Below are 24,719 nucleotides of genomic sequence, written 5' to 3'. Positions count from 1 at the left end.
TTAAAAACAGAACCCGTGTAAAATATATACAAGCTTGGGAAGAAATAAGAAATCTACAAGACAACAAATCTACAAGCTCACAACACAGGATTTGTTGTATGACGAAGTATATAAGGCTGGCTTACATGGTTAACCCTGGAGATACCCATCATCATCCCTCTATCTTTCCTCTGAACTCGTTTGACTTTGTTGTGTGTCAAACTTTGTGTGTCAGATTAAAACTTCCTTGATTTGGTGTCCTGTGGGTAGATACTGTGCGTTTCTTCTTTATTACCGCTGCCGTCTTACGCAAGCAGCCTGCAAGTACTGTAATTAAACTGCCTCAGAGACTCGTCATCTTAGAAATGAAGGAATTTCCTAGTAGGAGACGTGCCTCTCAAAGTGTGTCAGTCATTGCCCTTTGAGGAAAGACTTCCAAAGAGCTCTCAAATAATAAGACAATTATTGAGCTTGAGTTCTCATGTCAACGGTGCCCCAATACCTGGATACTGATCAAGATGCAAATAGCATTTACCTAGCCATGGGCGGAATCGAGCTGAAAAGCAAGGCAGGTCTAAAACATCAAAAGGCCTCCCAATCAAATCAACTGAGAGTGTTTATGTAACACCGTGCTCAAGAGTTAGGGCTGACCCAAATGCTGTGCTGAGTGAAGAAGTTGGAGAGACTATGCTAACCTAGTTCGATTGCATTAAACGAAACTTCCATCAATCCATGCAGCCTGCCTCTCTCTACAGATTCCTGGCTACAACCTATTGCCAACCAACCTTACCTCTGAACCGCAATTTCATTCATTGTGTATTTTTGAATGCCTCCCCTTTTTTCTAGAATACTGTATATGAGCCTGACGCATCCATCCTTGACCAGCAGCAGCCCATTTGAAGACATCCTAGCTTGTTAGGAATCCTCATGAGCAGCCCTCACATTCTCCTGCCGCTGCTCTGTGGACTCTAAAAGCTTTATAAATCAACTTGTATGAATCATCCTTTACACAATTACTGCTTTACACAACTGCTTTGAATTGCTATTATTGTTCAAACACAACAGAAATCAAGGATTCTCAAGAAATTTCAAGGGCGAGAGATCACAATACAATTCCTAATCATTCTTCCTCCACACTGGGAGAAAAACAGCATCTGAAAGTTTGATGGTGCATGTTTTACAAGTGAGTGCAGTTAGAAGTTAGTTAGTGAGTGCAGTTTATATATATATATATATATATATATATATATATATATATATATATAGTGTGTGTAAAACTTCACAAGCTCACAACGCATCTCATATGCATTGTGAGCTTGCAGATTTGCCATTTTAGCTATTTTTGGAAAGATTTTGAAAGGCTTAAAATGAGAGGATGAAAGTGGATTTTGTTCTGATGATTTTATAAATATTTAACCAATAAAAATGAACAAGAGCCTGTGGCAAAATAAGAACTATACTGTATCTATTGGAACTCTGGTGCTTTTTTCCCCATTTCCTGAAAAGTATCAGTTTTGGACGTACAAGGTTTCCGGCCGACATGGACGATATTCTACATCCTCACTGTCTCCATCATGCATGTATCCCCTCAGCCCTGAAGGACAGCCGGTTCCAGCTGGTGAATTTCTCTGACAACGAGCTGCGGGTGTCTCTGTCCAATGTGTCACTCTCCGATGAGGGACGCTACGTGTGCCAACTCTACACAGACCCCCCCCAGGAAGCCTACGCAGACATTACTGTCCTAGGTACATCTAACGCACGTGAAACGTACACACACACACACACACACACACACACACACACACACACACACACACACACACACACACACACACACACACACACACACACACACACACACACACACACACACACACACACACACACACACACACACACACACACACACACACACACACACACACACACACACACGTCATTTGTAATATATAGTAAAAATGAAACAATGTCAATCTGTGATCCTGTTTATCTTTAGCAACTGAAACTAAATGTCAGCCAATTAGGCCCTCGCGGTGCTCCACAGCATAACAAAGCGGTGCAGATGCTATAAGTGATAGCTCAGACCATGTTGTTCTTTGGCAGCTGTGTTGACTCTGTGAAACTCTGGGAATGTTGACTCGGCTGCTCCAAATGATTCCTATTGAAAGTCAGCTGTGCCACACGTTGATGCCCGAGTGTTACTCTAGCTTTATAATACATGCAGACATCCTGGGGGATTGAAAGGAATTAAGAACACTTTAAAGTAATTACTCTAGTTATACAATCGAAACCTACAGTAGCTGCAGAATTTCTGAAATAAGGAGGCCATTTGAAAGCGCTCGAAATAAACATGGCACTGAGTCCCTGCGCCCCTTCCCACGCCACCCACCCCTAGTCGTCGTCGTCGTCGTCCCCCCCCCCCCTCCCGAGTTCAGGAAGAGGCCACTGTACTTCAGTGTGTACTGTGTACTTCAGTGGGCAGGAGACAAGGAGACGTGTCATCTTGGCCCATTTTGCAGACTTCAGGGACCATGGCGTTACACTACATTTTAGATTACAACTGATGTCTGAACAAAGGTTTAATGTAGCAGAATATATAGTGTGTGTGTGTGTGTGTGTGTGTGTGTGTGTGTGTGTGTGCACGTGCATGGTTGCCCCTGTGTGCATTTGCACATTTTCACGCCATTGTGTTTCCATCTCCGACATGGTGGATCAGTGCCACCAGGCAGCCCGATCATCGAGAGCCGTGAGGACGTGGTCAGTGAGGGGAACGAGACAGAGCTCACCTGCACTGCCATGGGCAGCAAGCCAGCTGCGTCCATCAGATGGATGAAGGGAGAGGAGGAGCTGGCAGGTCAGTTTGGTTCACGTACTACCAGGCATGTCCCCTTCAATACAAAGCCCAGTTCTCTGGAGGGTAGGGCTGGGAAATTAACCCAAAAATATATCGAAACCGGCATTTAGAACATACTTTATTGGCTGTACATGTACAGTAGGTTCATTGAACAATAAATAAGTAGGTTTTCTTTTTTCATCTTAACAAATGGACAAAGTTCCTGAATTATACTACTTTGGATGGTGTGCAAAAATAGTTGATCTATAAGCTCACAACGCGTTGCATTGTGAAGCTTGTAGATCTGCTAATTTCATGAAATGTATTTTTTTTAATGAATCTTAATCAAGTCTTGAATCAATCAAGGTTTGAAATAATCATATCACCCAGCCCTACTGAAGGGACTTAAGTGAACACATAAAACATGGGTTGGCATTAATAAGGCTGATCAATGTGTCCATGTTATATCCACGTTGTGATATTAGACTAGATATTGTCTGGGATTTTGGATATCATAATAATAATCATGATATATGTTGTGTTTTCCTGGTTTTAATCATTTAAGCCCTAATTTATACTTTAAATGGTAAATGGTGCATTTATATAGCAAAGGCGCTTTACAGAGATTGTGCATTACATTCGCCCATTCACACACATTCACAGACCTATGCTGGAGGAAACCATGCAAGGCACCAACCTGCAACATCGGGAGCAATTAGCGGTTCAGAGTCTTTCTCAAGGACACTTCGACACTAAATAAAACGTCTGGGTTTCCGAGGCTACTTCGACACTAACTCTGGGGGCGCCCGGCCCTAGCCTGGCTAATAAGCCAGACTCAAATCACACTGTCGTGTGGTATTTGAGTCTGGAGATGCTGTGTATAGATCTTGTTTCCCGGGGGGTGGGTTCAAACATTTTCTCTTTGACGCAATTGGTTAGAGGTACTGTCAGTCAAAGGTCTCAAGCATTGAATGTCACTGTACCAAAGCCCGCTCATATTGCATTCCGTGTCCCGATTGGCCACACCAGTTCTCTGGTGTAGGAAATGGCCGTACAATTGAGCCTCTCCAGACCGTAATCCGCCGGCAGGCAATTCTTTTTTGCCAACGGCTGATTCGGTCTGGTTTATTAGCCAGGCTAGCCCGGCCCGGGTTCGAACAAACGTAGCCTACAAGCTTATAACGCAATGACATGTTGTGAGCTTGTAATTCGGCTAGTTTAGCTATTTTAGCTATTTAGGAATAGTTACAAATATATACCTTTTTTTTATTTTTTTTACAATCCACAAAATCTGCTGTGCAAATCAGTGGTGTATTTACTCAGAGACTACTGTGCCATGGATTCACTGTTTTATTTGGAATCCCAGTTCTGCACCAAAACAGTGACTCATAATGGTCTTAGAACACACATGAACCCATTAAGACCTGAGGCCGTTCTTGTTTTGTGCCAGCGAATGATGTTGCACTTCCAAGCCCCTTGATAAATCTCAACTCGACTTTTAAACATGCACCTATAAAAGGTTAAATACATATTTGTACATCCAGCCTCAGCTGGAGGCTGCTGTGGAGAGGGCATCTGATGAGGTTTTGATTAAAGCTAATCAATTATTCATTATGTAGGTTACTTATACAGTAGCAAGAACGATATTCATTTCTCATTTGTCATAATATTTATTAGTAGTAGATATATCGAAGCTAGTCGACACAGGATTTATTGAGCTTGTTAAAACACAAAGCTAAATGCCATCTGTGCGCCTGGAAGTCCATTTCTGCATGTTTATGTGATGTTTAGTTCTGATAGAAGAGACAAGAGGAGGAAGAGACAACATGCTGGTTAGATCAGTGAAATGCCATTGGCGTACAGTGGTGGAAAGTAACAGAGTACTGTACTACAATTTTGAGGTACTTTCACTTTACTTGAGTATTTTAAAAATTCAATATAGCTGAACAAGTATTTTGGCTTCAGAATTGCCCCAAGTTGTAGAGCAAGCATTGATCATGGTGGCAGGTAGAAGACCTGTGGATTCTGGCTTGGGCCTCATTCACACGTACCAAACAAGCAATGTTTGGTAGTTTCTTTGTTCTTTTGGGCCACCACAATGCTTTTCCAATGGGAGTCACATGGTTTGATCAAACATTTGTGTTTGATCGCTGATTGCTCCCCCCCTCATCAAACAAAAATGTTTGGTCAAACCATGTGACTCCCATTGAAAATGAATTGGAGCAGCAATCAAACAGCAATCAGACATCACACACGGACCGAACATTTGTTGTGTAGGTGTGTACGAAGCCTTGGGAGAAGATCTCTCTCCAGAGGAAGCTATGTTTCTTAGCATAAATGACACCAGTATCATTTTACTCTTGGGTCCCCATTATAGTGTGGTGAATGTAAGGTAATGAATGCCATGAAGATCAAGTTCAGTAATCTCCTTTAGCAGAAATATAATGCAAATTAAAGAGTCGATGCAATTATACACTATTCAGATGCACAATTAAATCAGCTTGATCAATGAGGCAGGCAGAGCTAGAAACTGACTGGAACCTACAGTAAAGGTGGTTGCACACCGGCCGCGTTTTTCGGAAAACCGATGGAGAAACGCCACTAAATATCCGAATTCGCATCCGATTCGTGCCCGGTGTGTGGAGACCTTAAGTGTGTGATCAAGCAGCCTTGGCAGGATGCTTGATTGTGCTGGAACTGGTCATTGATTGATGTTCGATTAGACACGTCTGCTTCAAAATGTCAGACTCTTCTTCCTGATTCTCACTTATCCTTCCACAAACCAGTAGCCATTTTCCTGACTTGAGAGGTTTTGAATAGCCTACTACACAAGTATGTGTGTTATTGCATGTGTGCGACTGTGCGTACAGTAATTACAGTTCTGCCTGAGAACGATTATTGTTATTGAGCTAGGTTTCCATATCTAAATTACTTGAAAATGAATCATCACCAATAGCTAAGCAGTGTCTGATAAAAGAGATCTAATTAAATGTAAAAAAAAAAGTACAGTATATGAACAGAGAAAGAGAGAGCGAGAGGGAGAGACAGGACCTTGGGAAGTTTAAACACCCACTGTATCACCCACCGTCTGCGTCTAGGGCTTTAAATAGGATTAAATAATATTAAGCTATGTTCTAATAATACCCGAATTGCTGTTTTGTAAATCAGGATCAAATGATGGCACAGATCCAATTCCTACTACTATGGTCTTACATTCACAGATGCATACACATGCATGCAATAAAAAGCAAACATAAAGTGATTTCTGTGTACTAATTGCACATAATACCAGTGGGTTTTACATTCTGGCAGCTCTGACTGGCCAGAACTATATTAACATAAGGAGGACTATTACATTTTGATAGGAGGAGTAAAATCATTATTTGTACATATTGCAGGGCATTATTATTTCACAGATGCTGGAAGAGTGGTTACATTTAATTGCCCTTATGAGCGCTGACTATACTGACGAATCCCAGTGCTTTGACTTTTATACAGGCAGGTCTAAGGTGGGTGGGTGTGAGTTACGTGGGGTTAATAACAATCAAGAGGCCGCACTGCCCGCACATGTGTGAGCCGACCATCATTGTCAGTGGAACAGCAATGTTTTGCGCTCCTTGAGTCCAGCCCGGCTCCCCTGTGACAGGGCTGAAATGGAAGTGTGCTGCAGGTCAGCGAGGGGCTGTAATTATTTCCTCACTTCATTAAGTGCGGGTAAACCATCACACTCAGCACTGCAGCTAATGCGATGCGATGCCCCTGTGGCATTGTAATGCTCTCTAAATGAATGCCCCTCTGACAGCCAAAGACCTAGTGGGCAGTGGATTACTGCAGGGTGAGCCCCAACAACAGTCAACCCTCAAGCTACAGACACTCATTATCAAGCTTATACAACCGCCCTTTCTGCTCTCATCGAACTTGAAAGCCTGAGGCGAATTTGAATCCTCTTAAAGATCTTGCGGCTACATCACATCAGCAAATGTAATAAATACTAAATTGAATTTAAATTCAACTGGAAAGCGGCACGGCTCCAGAACAAGTCATGCACCCTGTTACGGTTAGCAATGGTTATTAATGCAAAAACTCTTTGTTTGCCTTTCTGATTCTTTGAAATCCTAGGCGAGTTGACGGTGGAGGAGGGCTACGACAGAATGTTCACCGTCTCCAGCCGTGTGAGGTTCTCTGTCTCCAAAGAAGATGATGGACTTCCAGTGGACTGTATCATTGACCATCCAGCTGCAAAAGACCTGCAGGCACAGAGACACCTGGAAGTCCTATGTAAGTAGACCACACGTGTTCTATTTGTTCACTGGTTCTTTAAAACCTTGGATACTGTAAATGAGTTTTCTTTGTGATACCAATAAAGAGGAACTATAGGTATGTTAGTTCCATTGATCCCAGCCAGATCATTAAAATAAACATGCCCACACCCCACCCATCAAACCATCCGACCACACGTTAGCCGAAAGGCAAACGCTTTTGAGGATTTCAAGTGGGCCCTAATCCAGAAAATGTTGAGAACCACTAGCCTGGAAAACAGACGAATCTGCCAGTGCAAAAAAATTAAAATAGCTCGGTTGTGATTGGATTTGACTGCCTGTGAAGTAGTGGGGCAACAATCAGGAACCAGTATGCAAATATGTGGCGGGTTTATCACCATTTTTTGGTAATCCGCACCTTGAAAATGCTTGAAAAGATTCCAGACCATTATGTACGATTGTACGCAGTGATATTAATCTGGCCATGTCAGGCTAGAGAACCACTGTAGTTGTTGGGAGCCCAGGAGGAGATTCAATATAGTGTTCTGACAACCGTACAGCCTATTGCATGATCATTAGCCATATGTATCATGACATCTTGCATTCTAAAAGGGGCGGAAATAGCTACAGTAGAGGTACAGTACAGTAGAGTGGTTGTCTGGGAACTTTCCAACTCTCATACAACTGGTTTGATACCGCCATCATGTCCTTGAGCAAGACAATGTAACACCTAACTGCTCCTGACAAGTGGGTTGGTGCCTTGCAGGACTGCCTTCCGTGTGGTAAATGATAAGGCAAACAGTATATTATAATGTTTTCAGTGATCAGAAGACTGGAAAAGCTCTATACTGTATATAAAATGCAGTAAATTTACGGTACCATATAAACTTGATCACTTGCATTATGACATTTGGGACAGGGTAAAATGTACTGCATCAGAAGTAAAGTTTTCCACGTGAGATTTTCAAAGAGGTAAGACTTTACACAGTGTTAAACATCAAAGAAAGGTTAAGGTACCCTTTTTGTGTTGAATAAAATGTTTTCATATAGGCTAGTGTTTTGTCTGACCTTTCAAAGTAGGACAGGTACGCTGAAATGAACTTGCTTGACATTTTGTTAATATTTGGCTAGCATTGATAAGAGAAAATAAATAATGTTATTGTACTGTAGGGAGGGGTTGCTGTCTGCATAGCAAATAGCAGATCAGTGATAGGCTCTTTGAAACATTTTCTCAAGGCCTCTGTCTGCCGAAGCTAAATAAAATTTTAAAAAAAATCACACCTGTGTGACGGAGTGGTGCAACTCCCCCCACCCCTCTCTCTCGCTCTCTCTCTCTCATTAGCAGGCAACAGTGCAGCACTATCTCTCTCTCTCCGTTTCTGGCACAACAGCACCACTTTTGCCCCTACTGGTACTCATAGTCACATAGTCACACACATAGTCACATAGGTTAACGCGGACATTGCTGTTCCTTGGAGTGGTTTCACCACTCAATAAAAACAGTAGACTGTATGTGCGTACTTTACTTATTTTCCCTACACTTTCATTTTCATGTGTCTCTTAGAGTTCCATTTTGGGTGAATCTTTACACTGAGTTTTATTAACCCTGGAAATGGTAGCTATGAAATGGAAATGGTTGTGTTGTTAAACCTCTAAAACCCTTTATTTTCAGATAAACCTGAAGTGAAGATAGTGGTGACATATCCTGAAGGTTTAACTAGAGAGGGAGATAACCTTGATTTGACATGTGTTGCAGAAGGAAAACCGCAGTGAGTATTCATATAAGTTAACACACAACACACAGCACTGCATGTTACCCGGTAACATAACCACGTTTTAACTTCAGATACACCCATGCTTCTGCAGAGGGCGGTTAAGCGTTGATGTTTATCAGCAGTGCAATTGATGGGTTCGCAAGTTTGACATACAACAGCAGAATCGATACAGCTGGCGTTAATGGATTAAAAAGGTGGGCCTAATTGAAAGGGACAACCCACCGCAAGAACACTGGCTTTCAAGGCCGTAGCCACTTTTGAGGAGGCGGAGGTCAAGACCTCAGTAAATTAAATTGAATTGCTACTAAAGTGTGCATCCCACCATTCCACTGCTCCACTCACCACACATCTTGTGGTGCCATGGAAGTAGGAGCAAAACATAAGCTAGCACACATGGGTCACATTTCATCATGAATTTGATGCATAGAAATAGCCTACTATATTTCAATCCTGCTCAAATAAATGCATTTCAAATGCATGATGTAAAAATCTTTTTTGAGAAGGGGCATTTTAAAGTTTCAAAACAAGCTATAAAACGACTCCATGTTTCAACACTATTTTGCTACAGTATGCCCAGTGTAATATTTAGATTATTATTTATATAGCCTATTTATTGTTTATTTTATTAACCGTAATTGACCAAAATCATCCAAGATTTTGTCCAGTTCCACTTTGACATCCCATATCTGTATACGCACGCACGCACGCACACATGCACGCACGCACGCACGCACGCACGCACGCACGCATATATATATATATATATATATATATATATATATATATATATATATAAAATTAAATCTAACAAAGGCCCAACGTGTCCAAAAGCTGGCATGGCCCTTTAAATATGTTAATGTATCAATGTGTTAATTAACTCCTTTTGTGATAATATTATTAGAGATTTTGAGAGGAATTTTGAGATTTTGAGAATAATGAAAGGGCAGTTGGACAGAGGGTGAATGGATAACAGGAGAGAGAGGCAATAGAGTAGAGGTCTGCGGTTGCGAACAACTGTCCTATAAGTGATTATTGATTATTGTTGCTCTAGCTCAGTCTAGTGAGGACAGGGATCATGACCTCAGTATTTCAAAATTCCCGTTTACAGCCCTTCTGGCTTTTATTAAGGGACCAAGAAGTCACAAAGTGACTTTGGTCACTTATTGTTTGTGTTTTTTTTCCTTCTTCTTCTTCTCCTTCCGCCAAAAATAGCAGTTCTGACTGAACCGTGCAGTCGGTTTTCGTGAAACGCGGGAATCTGGTAGAGGGCCATGCCAAACGGTGACTATACGAAGCCCATGACCATTGGCCAAAGGGTGGCGCTATAGCACTCGATTGAAAATGCAAACTTTGAACGTGCATATCTCATGAACCGTTTGACCGTTGGCAATGACACTTTGATACACATATGTGTCTCCTCATGCCGAACAACTTTCGTGTTCTGACTTTAGATCACCCGCCATTTTGAATTATATGAAAAACTGTTAAAATGTATCTCCTCCCAGGCTCTTTGATCAAAATGCACAAAAACTTTGGAGCTATACGAACAAAAAATCGTAGTACATTTCTTTTAAGTGAAAAATGAGCCAATGAGCCAATGAAAAGCCAATGAAAATTGCTGGTTTGTGAAAATTCTTCTTTTGTGTATACATGCAACGTCATATGCTTTTGCAACTGTACAGTATGGTAGAGGGTCATGCCAAATAGCACTGAAAGCAGTCTTACTCCAATAGGTCAAAGGGGGGCACTATGGCAATTCTTTGAAAATGAAACCTTTGAACAGGCATAACTCATGCCTCGTTTGTCCACATGGCACTTGTTTCCACTTGTTCCTTGACTCATGGGAACACATGTGTCACTTTGATCAGTAAGCTCTGCCCTCAGATTTTCTGCCACTTTGAGCAGTTTATTTATTTTTTAGCAATTTGCATGAAATGTTCATTGTCTCCGTGTAGCTCAGTCAGTAGAGCTCTCAACTTTGGACCACAAGGTTGTTGGTTCAAATCCGGGTACCGAAAACTCAGCTCGTCAGTCTTATTTGTGCATATTGTTCTTATTGCGTATTGTCTTCTTTCTTGGTCCCGCCTTATTGCTGCTTGCAGCTATATTTTTTCTTCTTCTGCCAAAAATAGCTGTTCTGGCTGAACCGTGCAGTCGGTTTTCGAGAAACGTGGTAATCTGGTAGAGGGCCATGCCAAACGGTGACTATGATAAGCCCATGACCATTGGCCAAAGGGTGGCGCTATAGCACTCAATTGAAAATGCAAACTTTGAACGTGCATAGCTCATGAACCGTTTGACCGTCGGCAATGACACTTTGATACACATATGTGTCTCCTCATGCCGAACAACTTTCGTGTTCTGACATTTGACCTCTGACCTTTAGAACACCCGCCATTTTGAATTATATGAAAAACAATTAAAATGTATCTCCTCGGACTTCCGGTTATGGCGGACAGCTGAACAGTCGCATTTCCGAAACGCTCTGACCAATTTACTTAAACTACCCGTTTATATATACCAACAACAAACTTAACAAAATAGTACACAGTACTGTAAGAAGTGAAGATGAGCCACCCAAATAAGAAAACATTATCAACCAGAAAAAAGAACAATCCAACTCCTCTGCCTGAGACCGGGCCCAGTGAAACCGGGGAATACGCTGACATTTTTAGCAGGCCTGCTAACACTAGCAATGAAGCTGCTATGCATCAACAACAGAACAAAGACAGCGAGATTCTAGCCGCAATTAATTCATTGAAGACAGAAGTCAGTACCAGACATGATGAGGTGCTAAAAGCGATACAAGGCGTTAAAAAAGATCTTAGCGCGTACGCTGGGAGACTGGATGAAGCCGAAACCCGCATTAGCACAGCAGAAGATACCATTACAACGCTGACAAACAGATTGGACAGGACGCAGAAGCTAGTCTCCACACTCACCTCCAAATGTGAGTCATATGAATCTCAAAGCAGGCGAAACAACATGATTGTAGTAGGACTACCAGAAATTGAAACTGAAGGAAAAGACGTGGAGATGTTCCTGGAAAAATGGATTCCAGACGTGATTGGAGATACAGAACCCCTTCCATCTGGGTCTGTAGAACGAGGACATCGCCTTGGAAAACCGAGAGGTACAGCTGCTACTAGACCCAGACCACTCATTTTGAAGTTTCTAAACTACAGAGATAAAACGAGAGTGATGAAGAAGGCCCGGGCTAAAGGGAAGCTGACGCACGGAACCCAACATATAATGTTCTTCAATGATTTCCCGCAGTCTGTGCTTGAAAGAAGAAAACAATATGATGACATAAAAGCAGCTCTCCGTCGCCACGGGATAGACGACTTCGGAATAATACATCCTAGCAGATTCCGTGTGAACCACGGTGGACGACGTCATTTCTTTGAGACTCCAGCTGAGGTGGGAACCTTCCTATATAACTTAAAGAATGTGGATGTGGGTCGTCGGCAGCGGACAGCAGATCAGGAGGAGGAGGGGGACCAGCAGAGGGCAGCAGAACCACACGGGGAGGGGGACCAGGAAGAGGAGGAGGAGGAGGACGAGTAAATGGGTGGATTACTTTTGAATACTCACGCACCATTGTTTTCTTTGTTTGTTTTGTTATTATAATCATCTATGAAGAGACTTTTTTTTTCTCTCTCACTTCGACCTGAGAACTAAACTGTTGCTGAACTACAGATCCTTGGAGGACATCCCCCCCCCCCCCCCCCCTTTTATTTTTTATTTTTTATTATAACTTTTTGCTCTACACAAGACAACATGGATATATTGTTAACTATCTGGAGCTGGGATACACTCCATCAGTGGATATGGACATTCCCTCAGAGTGAGTTGAAAGTTTGACAACATTCCAGAAAGGTAACGTTACGTTAGGTTACATGTGTAACTATGGTACTTTAGAAAAAATGACTCACTCTCACAGATATTGACTAAACATACAGAGTTCTTCATTTGTTTCCGTTATTGTTTCTAAAGGTAATTATTGGGACAAGGGGAATTTAATTTAATTTACTTTATATGTAAAATAGCTGAGGATTGGGTTAAACTTTTTTATTTTATTTTATTGAACCATATATTTGGGTGTGAATCATTATCTTGCCTTGTTTTTCAAATCCTCATTTGACACTCAGGTTCTAGATTCTCTACCTTTTATTTTGATTTATTTAGAAAATAATAATTCATAAACGGTGTTCTACAGGTCGTAGCAATTTATTTAGCTCATGGGACTAGTAAACTTTGGTGCTGAAACATGTTACAGTTCTTGATATGTCAAATAGTGGATTTGACAGAGTCAATTGGTTGTTGATAATACTTTTATTGATTGATTTTACTTTTATATCGGGTTAAAGGGAAAAAAACATTTTTCTACGGTTAGAGCAGGATTGTGTGTATTGTGGTTAGGTATTGTTCGTAACTGCTCCTCTTTGAAGGATCGGTTATTCATAACATAGGAAGTTCAGATGAGTGTTAAGTCGGACTGTAAAAAGATTAGGCAGTCGAGTGGAGTTTTCTTTCTTTTTTGTTGTTGTTGTGTTTATGTGAATATGTGTCTTTTTTGTTTTTCTTCCCATTCTAATTCATTATATGTATACAACAGAAAGGTCTTTCATCTCAAACTGTCAGATAATGTAGCAGTGCTACAAGGTCCCTTTTATACACAATATCTGTCAAATGATTGATGGCTTACAATAACTTTAAAATAACTAGCTGGAATGTGAGGGGGCTAGGGAGATTAACTAAGATGAAACAGGTTATGACCAGGATAAAACAAATGCAATCTAAGTTGGTGTTACTGCAAGAAACCCATTTGACACAGAGTGAAGAGTTAAAACTGAGGAGGAGATGGCAGGGGCAAGTTATAACAGCAAATTATACATCACAGGCGAGAGGAGTGGCAATTCTTATCCATAAATCCATCCCCTTCCAGATTAATAACATTTCTAAGGATACAGGAGGAAGATATATAATACTACAGGGAACATTATTGGGTGAGCACTTAAATGTGGTCAACGTATATGGGCCAAATAATGATGACCCACGTTTCTTTAATAACCTATTTTTGATACTATCTACATTAAGAGGTAATATTTTAATGGGAGGTGATTTGAATGTGGCGCCATGCCCTGCTATTGACAGATCGACGGGGAGGGATATTTCACATGCACAGGCAAGAAAAGTCGGACTTGGGCCTGTGTGATATTTGGAGGGATTTACACCCAGGCAAGAAGGAGTTTTCCTGTTTTTCTGCCACTTATCGCACTCACTCCCGCATTGATCTATTTTTGATTTCAAAGGGTCTTGTGTCAAATGTTATGGGTTGTTGGTATAATTGCATTGTGATTTCTGACCATGCACCACTGACTATTGACTATGCACCAACAAAAACGTTTAAAGGGCCCCCAAGATGGCGATTTGATACAAAATGGCTACATTATCCTGAGTTCTTACAATATTTGGAGGGGCATATAGATATGTTTTTTGAAATAAATACTACACAGACATCCCCTTCTGTTAGATGGGAAGCATTCAAAGCCTACATACGGGGACAGATTATCAGTTATACAAGCTCCAAATCAAATAAATTCAAGCGACAGATGTTAGAATTGGAAAAAGAAATTGGACAACTTGAAAGGGAATTATTTTCAAATGACACCCCTGAACTACAGCAAAAAGTAGCTGTAAAAAGAGCCCAATACAATGAATTATCTTCAAATAAAGCCCTTTCTGATTTGACTAGGCTTAGACAATCATTTTATGATCAGGGTGAAAAAGCAGGGAAATTATTAGCATGGCGCATCAAAGCTCTACAAAATGAGAGGGCCATAACTGAAATAACGAACTCGTCAGGAGTCTTGACAACAGACCCTAAAGAAATAAATGACACGTTTAAAGCCTATTATGAAAAATTATATACTTCTGAGCCTCCCTCAAACCCAGAGTTACAAACTACATTCTTGAATGATCTGGAGATTCCTAAAGTATCTGCTGAAGCGAAAAATGTGCTTAATAGACCAATACAGCTTGAAGAGATATTTGAGGCGATATGTGTGATGAATAGTGGAAAGGCACCGGGTCCCGATGGAATTCCTATTGACTTATATAAAACATTTAAAGAAAAATTGCTACCTCCGTTCCTAGAAATGATAAACGAGGCCTTTGAAAATGGTCTTCCACCTACATTACAAAGTGCCCTGATAACAGTTATCTTAAAACCAGGAAAATGTCCCTCCAAATGTGAGAGCTATCGACCAATATCACTACTTAACTCTGACACCAAGCTATTGGCAAAGACATTAGCATTGAGATTGGATAATTATTTGCCATCATTGATACATCTTGATCAAAATGGTTTTGTCAAGGGGAGACAAGGCTTCCATAACATTAGGAGAGCTATTAATGTCATTCATGAAGGGAGGGACATTTCAGATGCGGCCATTTTGTCTCTGGACGCGGAAAAAGCTTTCGATAGGGTGGAATGGCCGTATCTCTTTGAAGTATTGGCTCGTTTTGGACTGGGAGAGAGGTTCTGCAAGTGGATCAAAGTGCTTTATGATAACCCAAGGGCAGAAGTAATGACCAATGGTATAATATCTGTTCCTTTTACGTTGTCTAGATCTACAAGACAGGGTTGCCCCCTGTCTCCATTACTGTTCACACTCGCTGTCGAAATGCTCGCCATAGCGGTCAGAGCTCGCCCGACAATCACTGGTATCACAATAGGTGGTGTTGAGAATCGTCTTGCTCTTTATGCGGACGATATATTGCTGTTTGTGAGAAATCTATCTCAGTCCCTGCCGTCCCTCCTGGAACTAATCAGGTGTTTTGGTGAATTTTCAGGCTACAAGGTGAATGACACCAAATCCAATATTCTTTTCCTAAAAGAATCTGAAAGACTTAATCCACCAGTTAACACGGTTTTTCAAAACGCACCACAAGGATTTACTTATTTGGGAATAAAGATAACGCCTAAGGTAGGAGAGTTGATTCAATCAAACTATGACCCTATCATAACCTCAGTTACAGAATCAATTAACAGATGGACACTACTTCCCTTATCATTGATTGGCCGCATTAACATAATTAAAATGAATATTTTACCCAAATTCTTGTATTTATTCCAGTCACTACCCCTACAACCACCTCCCTCGTTTTTTTGCTAATATGAAAAAAGTCTTTACTAACTTTATTTGGAAAGAAAAGAAATCCAGATTACGATTGTCACTACTCTTCTTGCCATATGAGAGAGGGGGGTTAAAACTTCCCAATCTCTACTGGTATTATATGGCAGCTCAGATAAGAGCAGCAATGTTCTGGTTTACTGATAGAACATGCATATCTTGGGTGCAAATAGAGCGTAACACAACATCTTCCCTGCCTTTGAACCTTTATTTATATTCTGACTCCCTTAAAAAATTACAAAAAAAGACAAAGAACCCCTTTGTTAAGAACACGATTGAAGTCTGGTTTAAAGCACAAAAGTACCTTGGTTCAGATACTAAACTTTCACGTTTTTCTCCTTTGTGGGGTAACCAGAACTTTAAACCTGGGAGTCAGGATGGGGGATTTAAATCATGGGCAGACAAGGGGATTGCCAAGATCTCTGATCTGTATGAAAAGGATGTACGGACTTCGCAGAAAATATGATATTCCATCAAATCATTTTTTTAAGTACCTACAGATAAGAAGTTTTATTTCAAGTACCCAAGATAACTCAATCCAGCTGCCATCTCTATCAGTCTTAGAAAAGATTATTGTAAGTTATTCTAATGGTCGTGGTCAAGTATCTCTGGTTTATGATATGTTTGTGAGGTTGTCTGGGGAATCCTCTGAGGGTAGAAGATTGGCCTGGTGTAACGATCTAAATGTAGAAATAAGTGTTGAACATTGGGAGAGGGCTTGCTACAAAGCCCAAACACAGACGATCAATACCAGATACAAGTTACTACAATACAAATGGTTGATGCGAACGTATATTACTCCTTCTCTACTCAATCGTTTTGATCCTAATATACCAGACCAATGTGTAAAGTGCAACGTGGAGAAGGGTACATTATTTCACTGTTTATGGCAATGCCCAGAGATCATGAAGTTTTGGAAAGAAGTACTTGGTATATTATCTCAGATAATCTCAGAGGATATTCCTATTTGTCCACAACTGTGTATCTTGGGTATATTTCCTAATAATTTAAGAATTAATAGTAAAAAGAAGAGTATGATTACTTATTCTCTTCTACAGGCTAAACATACAATTGCACTCTTTTGGAAAAACCCAGACAAACCAGACATCAAGCAATGGTACAAAGAATTGTCAAATTGTCTTGCACTAGAAAAATTGACTTTAGCCATTAAAGGGAAATCTGATGACTTTCAAGAAATATGGGGACAGTTCATGCATTTTATGAACAGCAATCCATTAGGACCGGTATTAGATAATCCACAGTAATGTGGGGAGGAAAATGGGGACCATATCTGTTTTTATTTGTTTTTGTTTTTTATTGTTGAGTTGTTTGTTATGATTGTATTTTTTATTTATTTGTTGTCATTGTATTTGTATTGTATTGTATTGTATTGTATTGTTGTATTGTATTGTTGTATTGTATTGTTTTTGTATTGTATGTTTGTTTTTTCTGGACATTTTATTTAACAAAAGAGCTATAACTGTAATGTTTTTTATAAATGAAAAAGAATGTCAATAAATATATTGTTTAAAAAAAAAAAAAAATGTATCTCCTCCCAGGATCTTTGATCAAAATGCACGAAAACTTCTACACGTGAAATTTGGACCTAGTACGGACAAGAAATCGTAGTACTTTTTTTTTAAGTGAAAAAAGTGAAAACGTTTTTATGAGCCAATGAAAATTGCTGTTTTATAAAAATTCTTCTTCTGCCTCTAATACATACATGCAGCGTCATATGCTTATGTCACTTTACAGTATAGTAGAGGGTCATGCCAAATAGCACTGAAAGCAGTCTTACTCCAATTGGCCAAAGGGGGCTCTATAGCAATTTTTTGAGCAGTTTGAAAAATGCTTATAGCCTGGTTTTTTAAGCAATTTGCGTGAAACGTTCTACACGCAATGTATGGACCATTATCTGAAATCCCAGTTGAAGAAAAATTACAGCAAAACATAACCAGGACACACACTATTATCAAAAACACTGATTATCCTGTTTACAATGTAGTGACTGATGTCTCTGTGTAGCTCAGTCAGTAGAGCTCTTGCCTTCGGACCACAAGGTTGTGTGTTCACTTCAAATCCGGGTACTGACAACTCAGCTCGTGAGTCTTATTTGTGCATATTGTTCTTATTGCGTATTGTCTTCTTTCTTGTCGCTGCTTGCAGCTATATTTGTAATTTATATCACCATTTTATTTTTGGTCTGTGTCCTATATGAGTCATCCTACCCAGTATTTGTGTTAGGAATGGACAGAATAGTTTTTGCTGGTTAAATATAGCTGTCGTTAGTCAATATTGCTGACACATCACATGCACATCAGGATCCCTGGGGACAGTTTAGGGTCACACAGTTCTTGGGAATCTTGGCGCTGATGGGGTATTTTCACTATTTTGTTTTGTCTGAAACTTGGAGAAAGAAACCCTGAAGATGTGACACTTTCAACCAGTCCACTCCACATACATTTTCTTAATCTCAGAGCACTTCCATAACCTTTTTCTTTACATTGTACTACTACAAAGCCAACAAAGGTAACCAATGTTACTTTTGTAGACTCTCAGAGTTTAGACATTTACTGTGAACAGATCTGACCTTTATGTCTTTGCCGGGGGCGTGCAGCGTTTGAATGATGTGTGTTTTTTGTTCTCCCCTCAGTCCCCATCAGATCAGCTGGCTGAGAGTGGATGAGGACGTGCCGTCTCATGCCGTGGTCACTGGCTCTGAGCTCTACATCGAGAACCTCAACAAGTCCTATAATGGAACCTACCGCTGTGTGGCCTCCAACGTTGTGGGGGAGGCCTATGATGACTACATCCTTTATGTTCACGGTAGGTGTGGCAAATGTCATTGGCATGTTGACTTTAACCACCTGAACCCTAGCGTCCCTATTCTGGTGTGAACATTTCGTCGTCAAAACTAACAGATCTACTAGCTCACAACGCATCACCTTGTGACGTGTTGTGAGCTGCTAGATCGGCAATGTTTGGCAAAGACATTTGGTGTATAGTAGAGGGTATGCGCATGCATGAAGTGAGTGGCAAATCGAGTGGCAAAGTAGTTAAATTTAACATTGTTTAATGCAATCAAATTTTCAGTTTTTCTGTTTGTCAAGGCCAGGAAGTAGGTTTTTTTGCGTATATCTAATGTGCGGCTGAGCATAGACATGGTAATGCCCCGTCTGACTCTGATTGGCTTACCGTCACTGCCCGGCCTACCGACTGTCCTCTGAGATGCGAGGTTACTCCGTGGTGGGAAAATAATACAAGAGAATGACAGCTTGGCACACGCAACAGAATGCAGCCTTGTAACTAACTTGTAAGTTTTATTTTTGTAGAAGAGCCAAACTTATATTGTTTATGCCGTTTGCTTTGATTGACACACGTGTACGATGTACTATGATTTGATTTGGGAGTGTACTTCTAAATAAAGTACACTCCAACAAAACAATAATGTTTCACGTTTACACATACAAATAAATTACACGATAAACACTTTATTTAGAACACACCCAAATCAAATCATATTACGGCATACATGTTCAATCAATCATTCAATCAAAGCAAACGGCATAAACAATATTAGTTTGCCTCTTCTACAAAAATAAAACTTACACGTTACAGGCAGTTCTCTTGTATCATACAGATACCGTATACTTGTATTATTTTCCACCAACTCGCAGCAGAGATCAGACTATCCGGCATATCTATATCCACCTCAGTGGACAGTCAAGACGGGCAGTGTCGGTAGGCCAATCAGAGGCAGGCGGGGCGTTACCATGTCTATGCTCATCCGCACATTAGATATACGCTTTGCCACTCAGTAGGCGTTCCCACATAACTTCCGGGTATGATGATCATGTCATGAGCATACCCTCTATTGCGGACAAAGAGTGGACCAAGTACAGAGCCAACTCAGGGCCAGTTTATTTGAGTATAGAGGCCATGGTTTATGTGGTTAAGCATGTACGTCTGCACCTGCTCTGTGCTGCTGACACAAGCTGTGCAGATGTAAATACAGAAGTACTGTAGCTACTGTATATGTCAGTCTGATGACTGCACTGGAAATATTGACATGGAAAGACTTGTGAATGGTGTTGATTGAATTTAGCATTGCTGCATTTTGATTTTGATGTCACTGATGACACTGCTTTTAACAAGCATGGCTAAGGAGGGTATGCTTCTGTAACCGTAATTACCTTGACTGTCACAATGTATATCATTGCACAACGCCAGCATTTTAAGTGTGGTGCTATCACTAACTTCAACAGAACTGTTAATGAGATTATGCAGTGTCATTGAAGTGTTAAGCAGATGAGCCTAGACAGGTCTATGCTACTGCCCCTGACTATACCAAGGAGCTAGTCACTATCTTCTACTTTAGTCTATAGTTATATGAACAAATCCTGAAATATGTTTCTGAATTTCTGCAAAGAGCAGTTCTCTTCTAGCCTTTTAGCTTACTGTATACAGTAAATGAATGTTGACTAAATATTCTCTTCCTAAGTATTATTTTATTTATTTTGGGGGCTTTTCTGAGGCTTTATTTGATAGATGTGCGGTGGCGAGAGACATGAAACACGGTGCAAGTGTAGGGGACTGACATGCAGCAAATGACTCACTGCTGTCAGACATTAGAGACCGTGTGGTCCACACCCTAAGCACTCAGCTATCAGGTTGCTCCATATTATATAACTGATTGATGGGAAAAGAAAATATATCCCCTAATAATACAGTTTAATTTAATTTGAGAGATGTTTAACACAAAAAGAAAACCAGAATGTTATTTGGATGTTATAGGTCCATACACAGATTAAAGTGGTATAAATGCATTTCGATTGAGGCATTCTGTTAGAGATGGCCATCGGGGACACATTGAGGCATTCTGTTAGAGATGGCCATCGGGGACACATTGAGGCATTCTGTTAGAGATGGCCATCATTCTGTTAGAGATGGCCATCGGAGACACATTGAGGCATTCTGTTAGAGATGGCCATCATTCTGTTAGAGATGGCCATCGGAGACACATTGAGGCATTCTGTTAGAGATGGCCATCGGGGACACATTGAGGCATTCTGTTAGAGATGGCCATCGGGGACACATTGAGGCATTCTGTTAGAGATGGCCATCATTCTGTTAGAGATGGCCATCATTCTGTTAGAGATGGCCATCGGGGACACATTGAGACATTCTGTTAGAGATGGCCATCATTCTGTTAGAGATGGCCATCGGGGACACATTGAGGCATTCTGTTAGAGATGGCCATCGGGGACACATTGAGGCATTCTGTTAGAGATGGCCATCAGGGACACATTGAGGCATTCTGTTAGAGATGGCCATCGGGGACACATTGTACTTTTCAATGTTGAAAAGTAGCAAAGCATTTGTGTAGCTACTTTCAAAGAACAACTCATTTTAAATTGTGTCAAAATACTAAGATCAAGCCTACAGGCACTGCTAACTTTGCTAGTTAAATTCTATTTTTGTGTGTTTTTCTGCTGCAACAGTTGTCTACACAATTACACTTGTAAATTGCTCGGTATGAGAGCATAATCTAAAAGTCTAATAACATAACATGTTAATGTAATTCTTCCAAATTTGCCTTCAGTATGCAGCGATGGTGACAGCCAAAGATGTTTAGCTGTCACAGTTTTGCATTTAATATGCTGACAAGCCAATGGAAACACAAATAAGTTCTGTTCCTACCACTTCTCCGGGTGGATTAAAATGTTAACTGGGCCAATTAGCATCGCGAGCGGGGTGTCGTGGGTTGGGGTGGGGGGAGGGAACCGGTTTTGCCGACTTGCTAATGAGGGTCCGGGACCATTTAAAACAAAGGCAGCTTGCTGTGGTTTCCAAAATCACACCAAGCTAAAACCATAGCAGGCCTCCTTTCGTTGGCTACAACAGAAATGTCCATCCATGCACAGGGTGAGGGGCTGCCAATGTCACTCCGAGGTGAGGTGGAAAGTCAGATCTCAATTGACTGGGCCCGAGTGGCCCAACATACTGCAATGAGTCATTGAGGACACACAGCATGTGTTTTTCACAGTTATTTGGCAAATGAAAAGCTGTTTGGGAAAAAAGAAAATACATGAGTTTGAGTCGAGTTTAGTCTTATACCGAGAATTGGAGAGAGTGTGTGTGTGTGTGTATATATAATATATATATATAAATAATGTATGTTGTTGCACACATGCACTTGCATATACTAGTAAACTTTGTGCGAGTAGAATGACTGGGTATAATCATTGCGGAATTGCATTGATTAGAATCTGTACTAGCTGAACGATGGCTGAGGAGTTCTATTGATAAGTACAGTGAACACATTCACAGAAAACCTTTCTTATCTGGACATATTTTGTTGACCACCAGGTCCTGATGGTTTATCAACCTGCCTGGTGGGCTGCACTCTCTGTTTGTAACCTCTATACTTTTTAGAGAGACTTGGTGACATGCCCTTAGCTTTGGCTTTGAACAGATATTGATCATGTACTGTAGGCTGGCAACATACTCCTGAGAAATGCCACCTCCATTATTGTGTCTGTGTGGAGCATGTGATGACATTGTTTTAACAAGAATAATGTCTTGTGTTATGATGTTTGAATTCTGGACTCGCAAGTTGAACTTTATATTATTTCTTCATGAAATCTGTGAGTGTGTCTCCCCGCATATACATAACCGCCTGACCCATCAACTTCAAACTGTTTATCGCCAGACCCAATGGCAGTGATGCGTCTGAAAAGTCAGCGGTAATTAATTGAATACCAGTATTTTTTTTACCTTGTACCATCAATAAATCTTCAAATCCCCATGGAGTACCCTGATTCTGATACAGAACTAGTCCATACTGTCATTATCATCATCTTTTTTTACGTCTGGAGACTCCCGTCCAGGCTTCAGACGCACCTCCTGCAGGAGACTTGGCTCAGATCAGAACCCATTTTATTTGACAGACAGATACACAGATGTCCATTATGTATGGGAATAAAAGGAACACAGACAGACAGACAGACAGACAGACAGACAGACAGACAGATGGTACATATGGGTATTGCATAACCGGAGGGGCATGCCAAGTGTGTAACAATAACAGGTTACCTGTGGGTATAAAATAGTGCATGAAAGAGAGGTGTAAAAACTGGTTATGGTCAAAAGTGCAGCAGGTAACTATATCAGATATAAAGTACGGGTTTATAGGAGGGAAAATGTACAGGCTCAATGCCTCGTCAGCAGCCTGGTTGTCCCTTTTGAATATTGTTAAAGGCATTTGAGACTGCGCTATCGCCTGTTGGCTTAACTATTAAAAGTAAAACAATTAAAATAAATAAAAACAGACATCTCGTACGGTGCCACCTTGCATCAGTCCCCACAAGCAGCTTGTGAGAATGTTGACGAGTCAGGTGATGTCTGTCTTTGACAAAAAGAAATAGCCTTTATACTTGAACAACACAAGTGCAATGTTGGCTTAACTAAGAGATTTGCCTAAAACAATATTTGTCCAGTACGTGTCACAACTTTCATGCTCTTAACATACTCTCACTCATAGGCAGATGTTGTGTATGTCCCTTTCAGAGTATAATAATTAATTTAACCATAAATTTGCATCTAAAAGTGGGACATCTGCCTGTGAGGCAGGAAAACTCCTACGTCAGCTTTGGAAGCAGAATGATTGGCTAGAGGTGAAATAGTTGCATTGTATTTTGATTAGTTGGGTCACAAATGGGGCTGATATTATGCACACAAGACAACTTTGTGTGTGCTTGGAGTTGCTTCTGTTTTGTGGTATCATGCATGTTGATTGGTGCACATTTGAAGGGACAATACACAGTACTGAATCTGAATCAACATTATTGTCACATCACAGTCTACAGGCGTAAAAGGTGGGTGGGATTATAGTTTTTGTCCAAGCTCCATCATTTTTGTTACTTTCAGAAGAAGAAAAGAAAAAAGGGGGAGCAGGGGGGAAGAGGGGTTAATAAATAAGACGGGTAAAGAAGACATATCAGGAGAGGCAAATATTGTCTTGAAGCATACAAAGAATGAAGAAGCAGAAAAGCTTGTGTATTTTGGCTAAAGTGGGAAATTTGGTATATCGTTTTTTTAGTGGCCTAAAATATTGTATGTATATAGACAATCATTTAGGTCAATTAAAAAAACTATACAAAATTACATTTCCCACCCCACCTCAGCGGCTGCCGGACTATGAGTTGTTGTACCAGTCGTAGCTATATCCTTAGATACCAGACAAGCTTATCAGAGTTTATAAGGCTGCAATCTTAAAATGGAGTCTATAATACACCTGTGTGAAGGATGCCAGGATAGAGGAAATATGTTCTACTTTATTTGTAATAGTTTGAAGACAAGCTGCTGCAGTCTAAGTTAGATTTGATAAAGGCATGATATATTTATGCTAAGATTATGCTAAGCTGAGAGCAACTTGATTGCTTTGACATTCTCGTGAAAGCAAGAAAACACATTGAGGGAATTTCATTTGGAAGAAATATCCACTTGGACTTGGATTAGATTTTGGTAGTCAAAAGTCAACGTAAAAAAATAATAATTTGGATCTTGGGTTCCACATGGGAGTGGTGTGGCTCCCTTTTGGATTGTGGACTTCATGTGGCCAGCCTGTGATGTCAAATGTCAGCTGTCTCTGACATACAGTATGACTCAAAAT

General features: G+C 40.5%; 1 protein-coding gene across 1 annotated transcript in view; it reads left to right on the top strand.

Annotated features, from left to right (window-relative positions):
- The window catches only part of cadm1b (cell adhesion molecule 1b), a gene marked incomplete at both ends in the record, with an annotated part of 170,674 nt that overhangs the window by 115,502 nt on the left and 30,453 nt on the right, over nucleotides 1-24,719 (top strand). The window contains 5 exons of the mRNA XM_079515085.1: nucleotides 1,572-1,724; nucleotides 2,696-2,833; nucleotides 6,932-7,090; nucleotides 8,744-8,840; nucleotides 18,699-18,871. Of these exons, the coding sequence (XP_079371211.1) occupies nucleotides 1,572-1,724; nucleotides 2,696-2,833; nucleotides 6,932-7,090; nucleotides 8,744-8,840; nucleotides 18,699-18,871 (720 nt within the window). The remainder of the gene's footprint in view (nucleotides 1-1,571; nucleotides 1,725-2,695; nucleotides 2,834-6,931; nucleotides 7,091-8,743; nucleotides 8,841-18,698; nucleotides 18,872-24,719) is intronic.

This window comes from Electrona antarctica (genome assembly GCF_951216825.1).
Source record: "Electrona antarctica genome assembly, chromosome: 11".
Lineage (NCBI taxonomy): Eukaryota > Metazoa > Chordata > Actinopteri > Myctophiformes > Myctophidae > Electrona > Electrona antarctica.
Note: the sequence above shows the minus strand (reverse complement) of the source record. Positions and strands in the feature narration are given on the sequence as shown.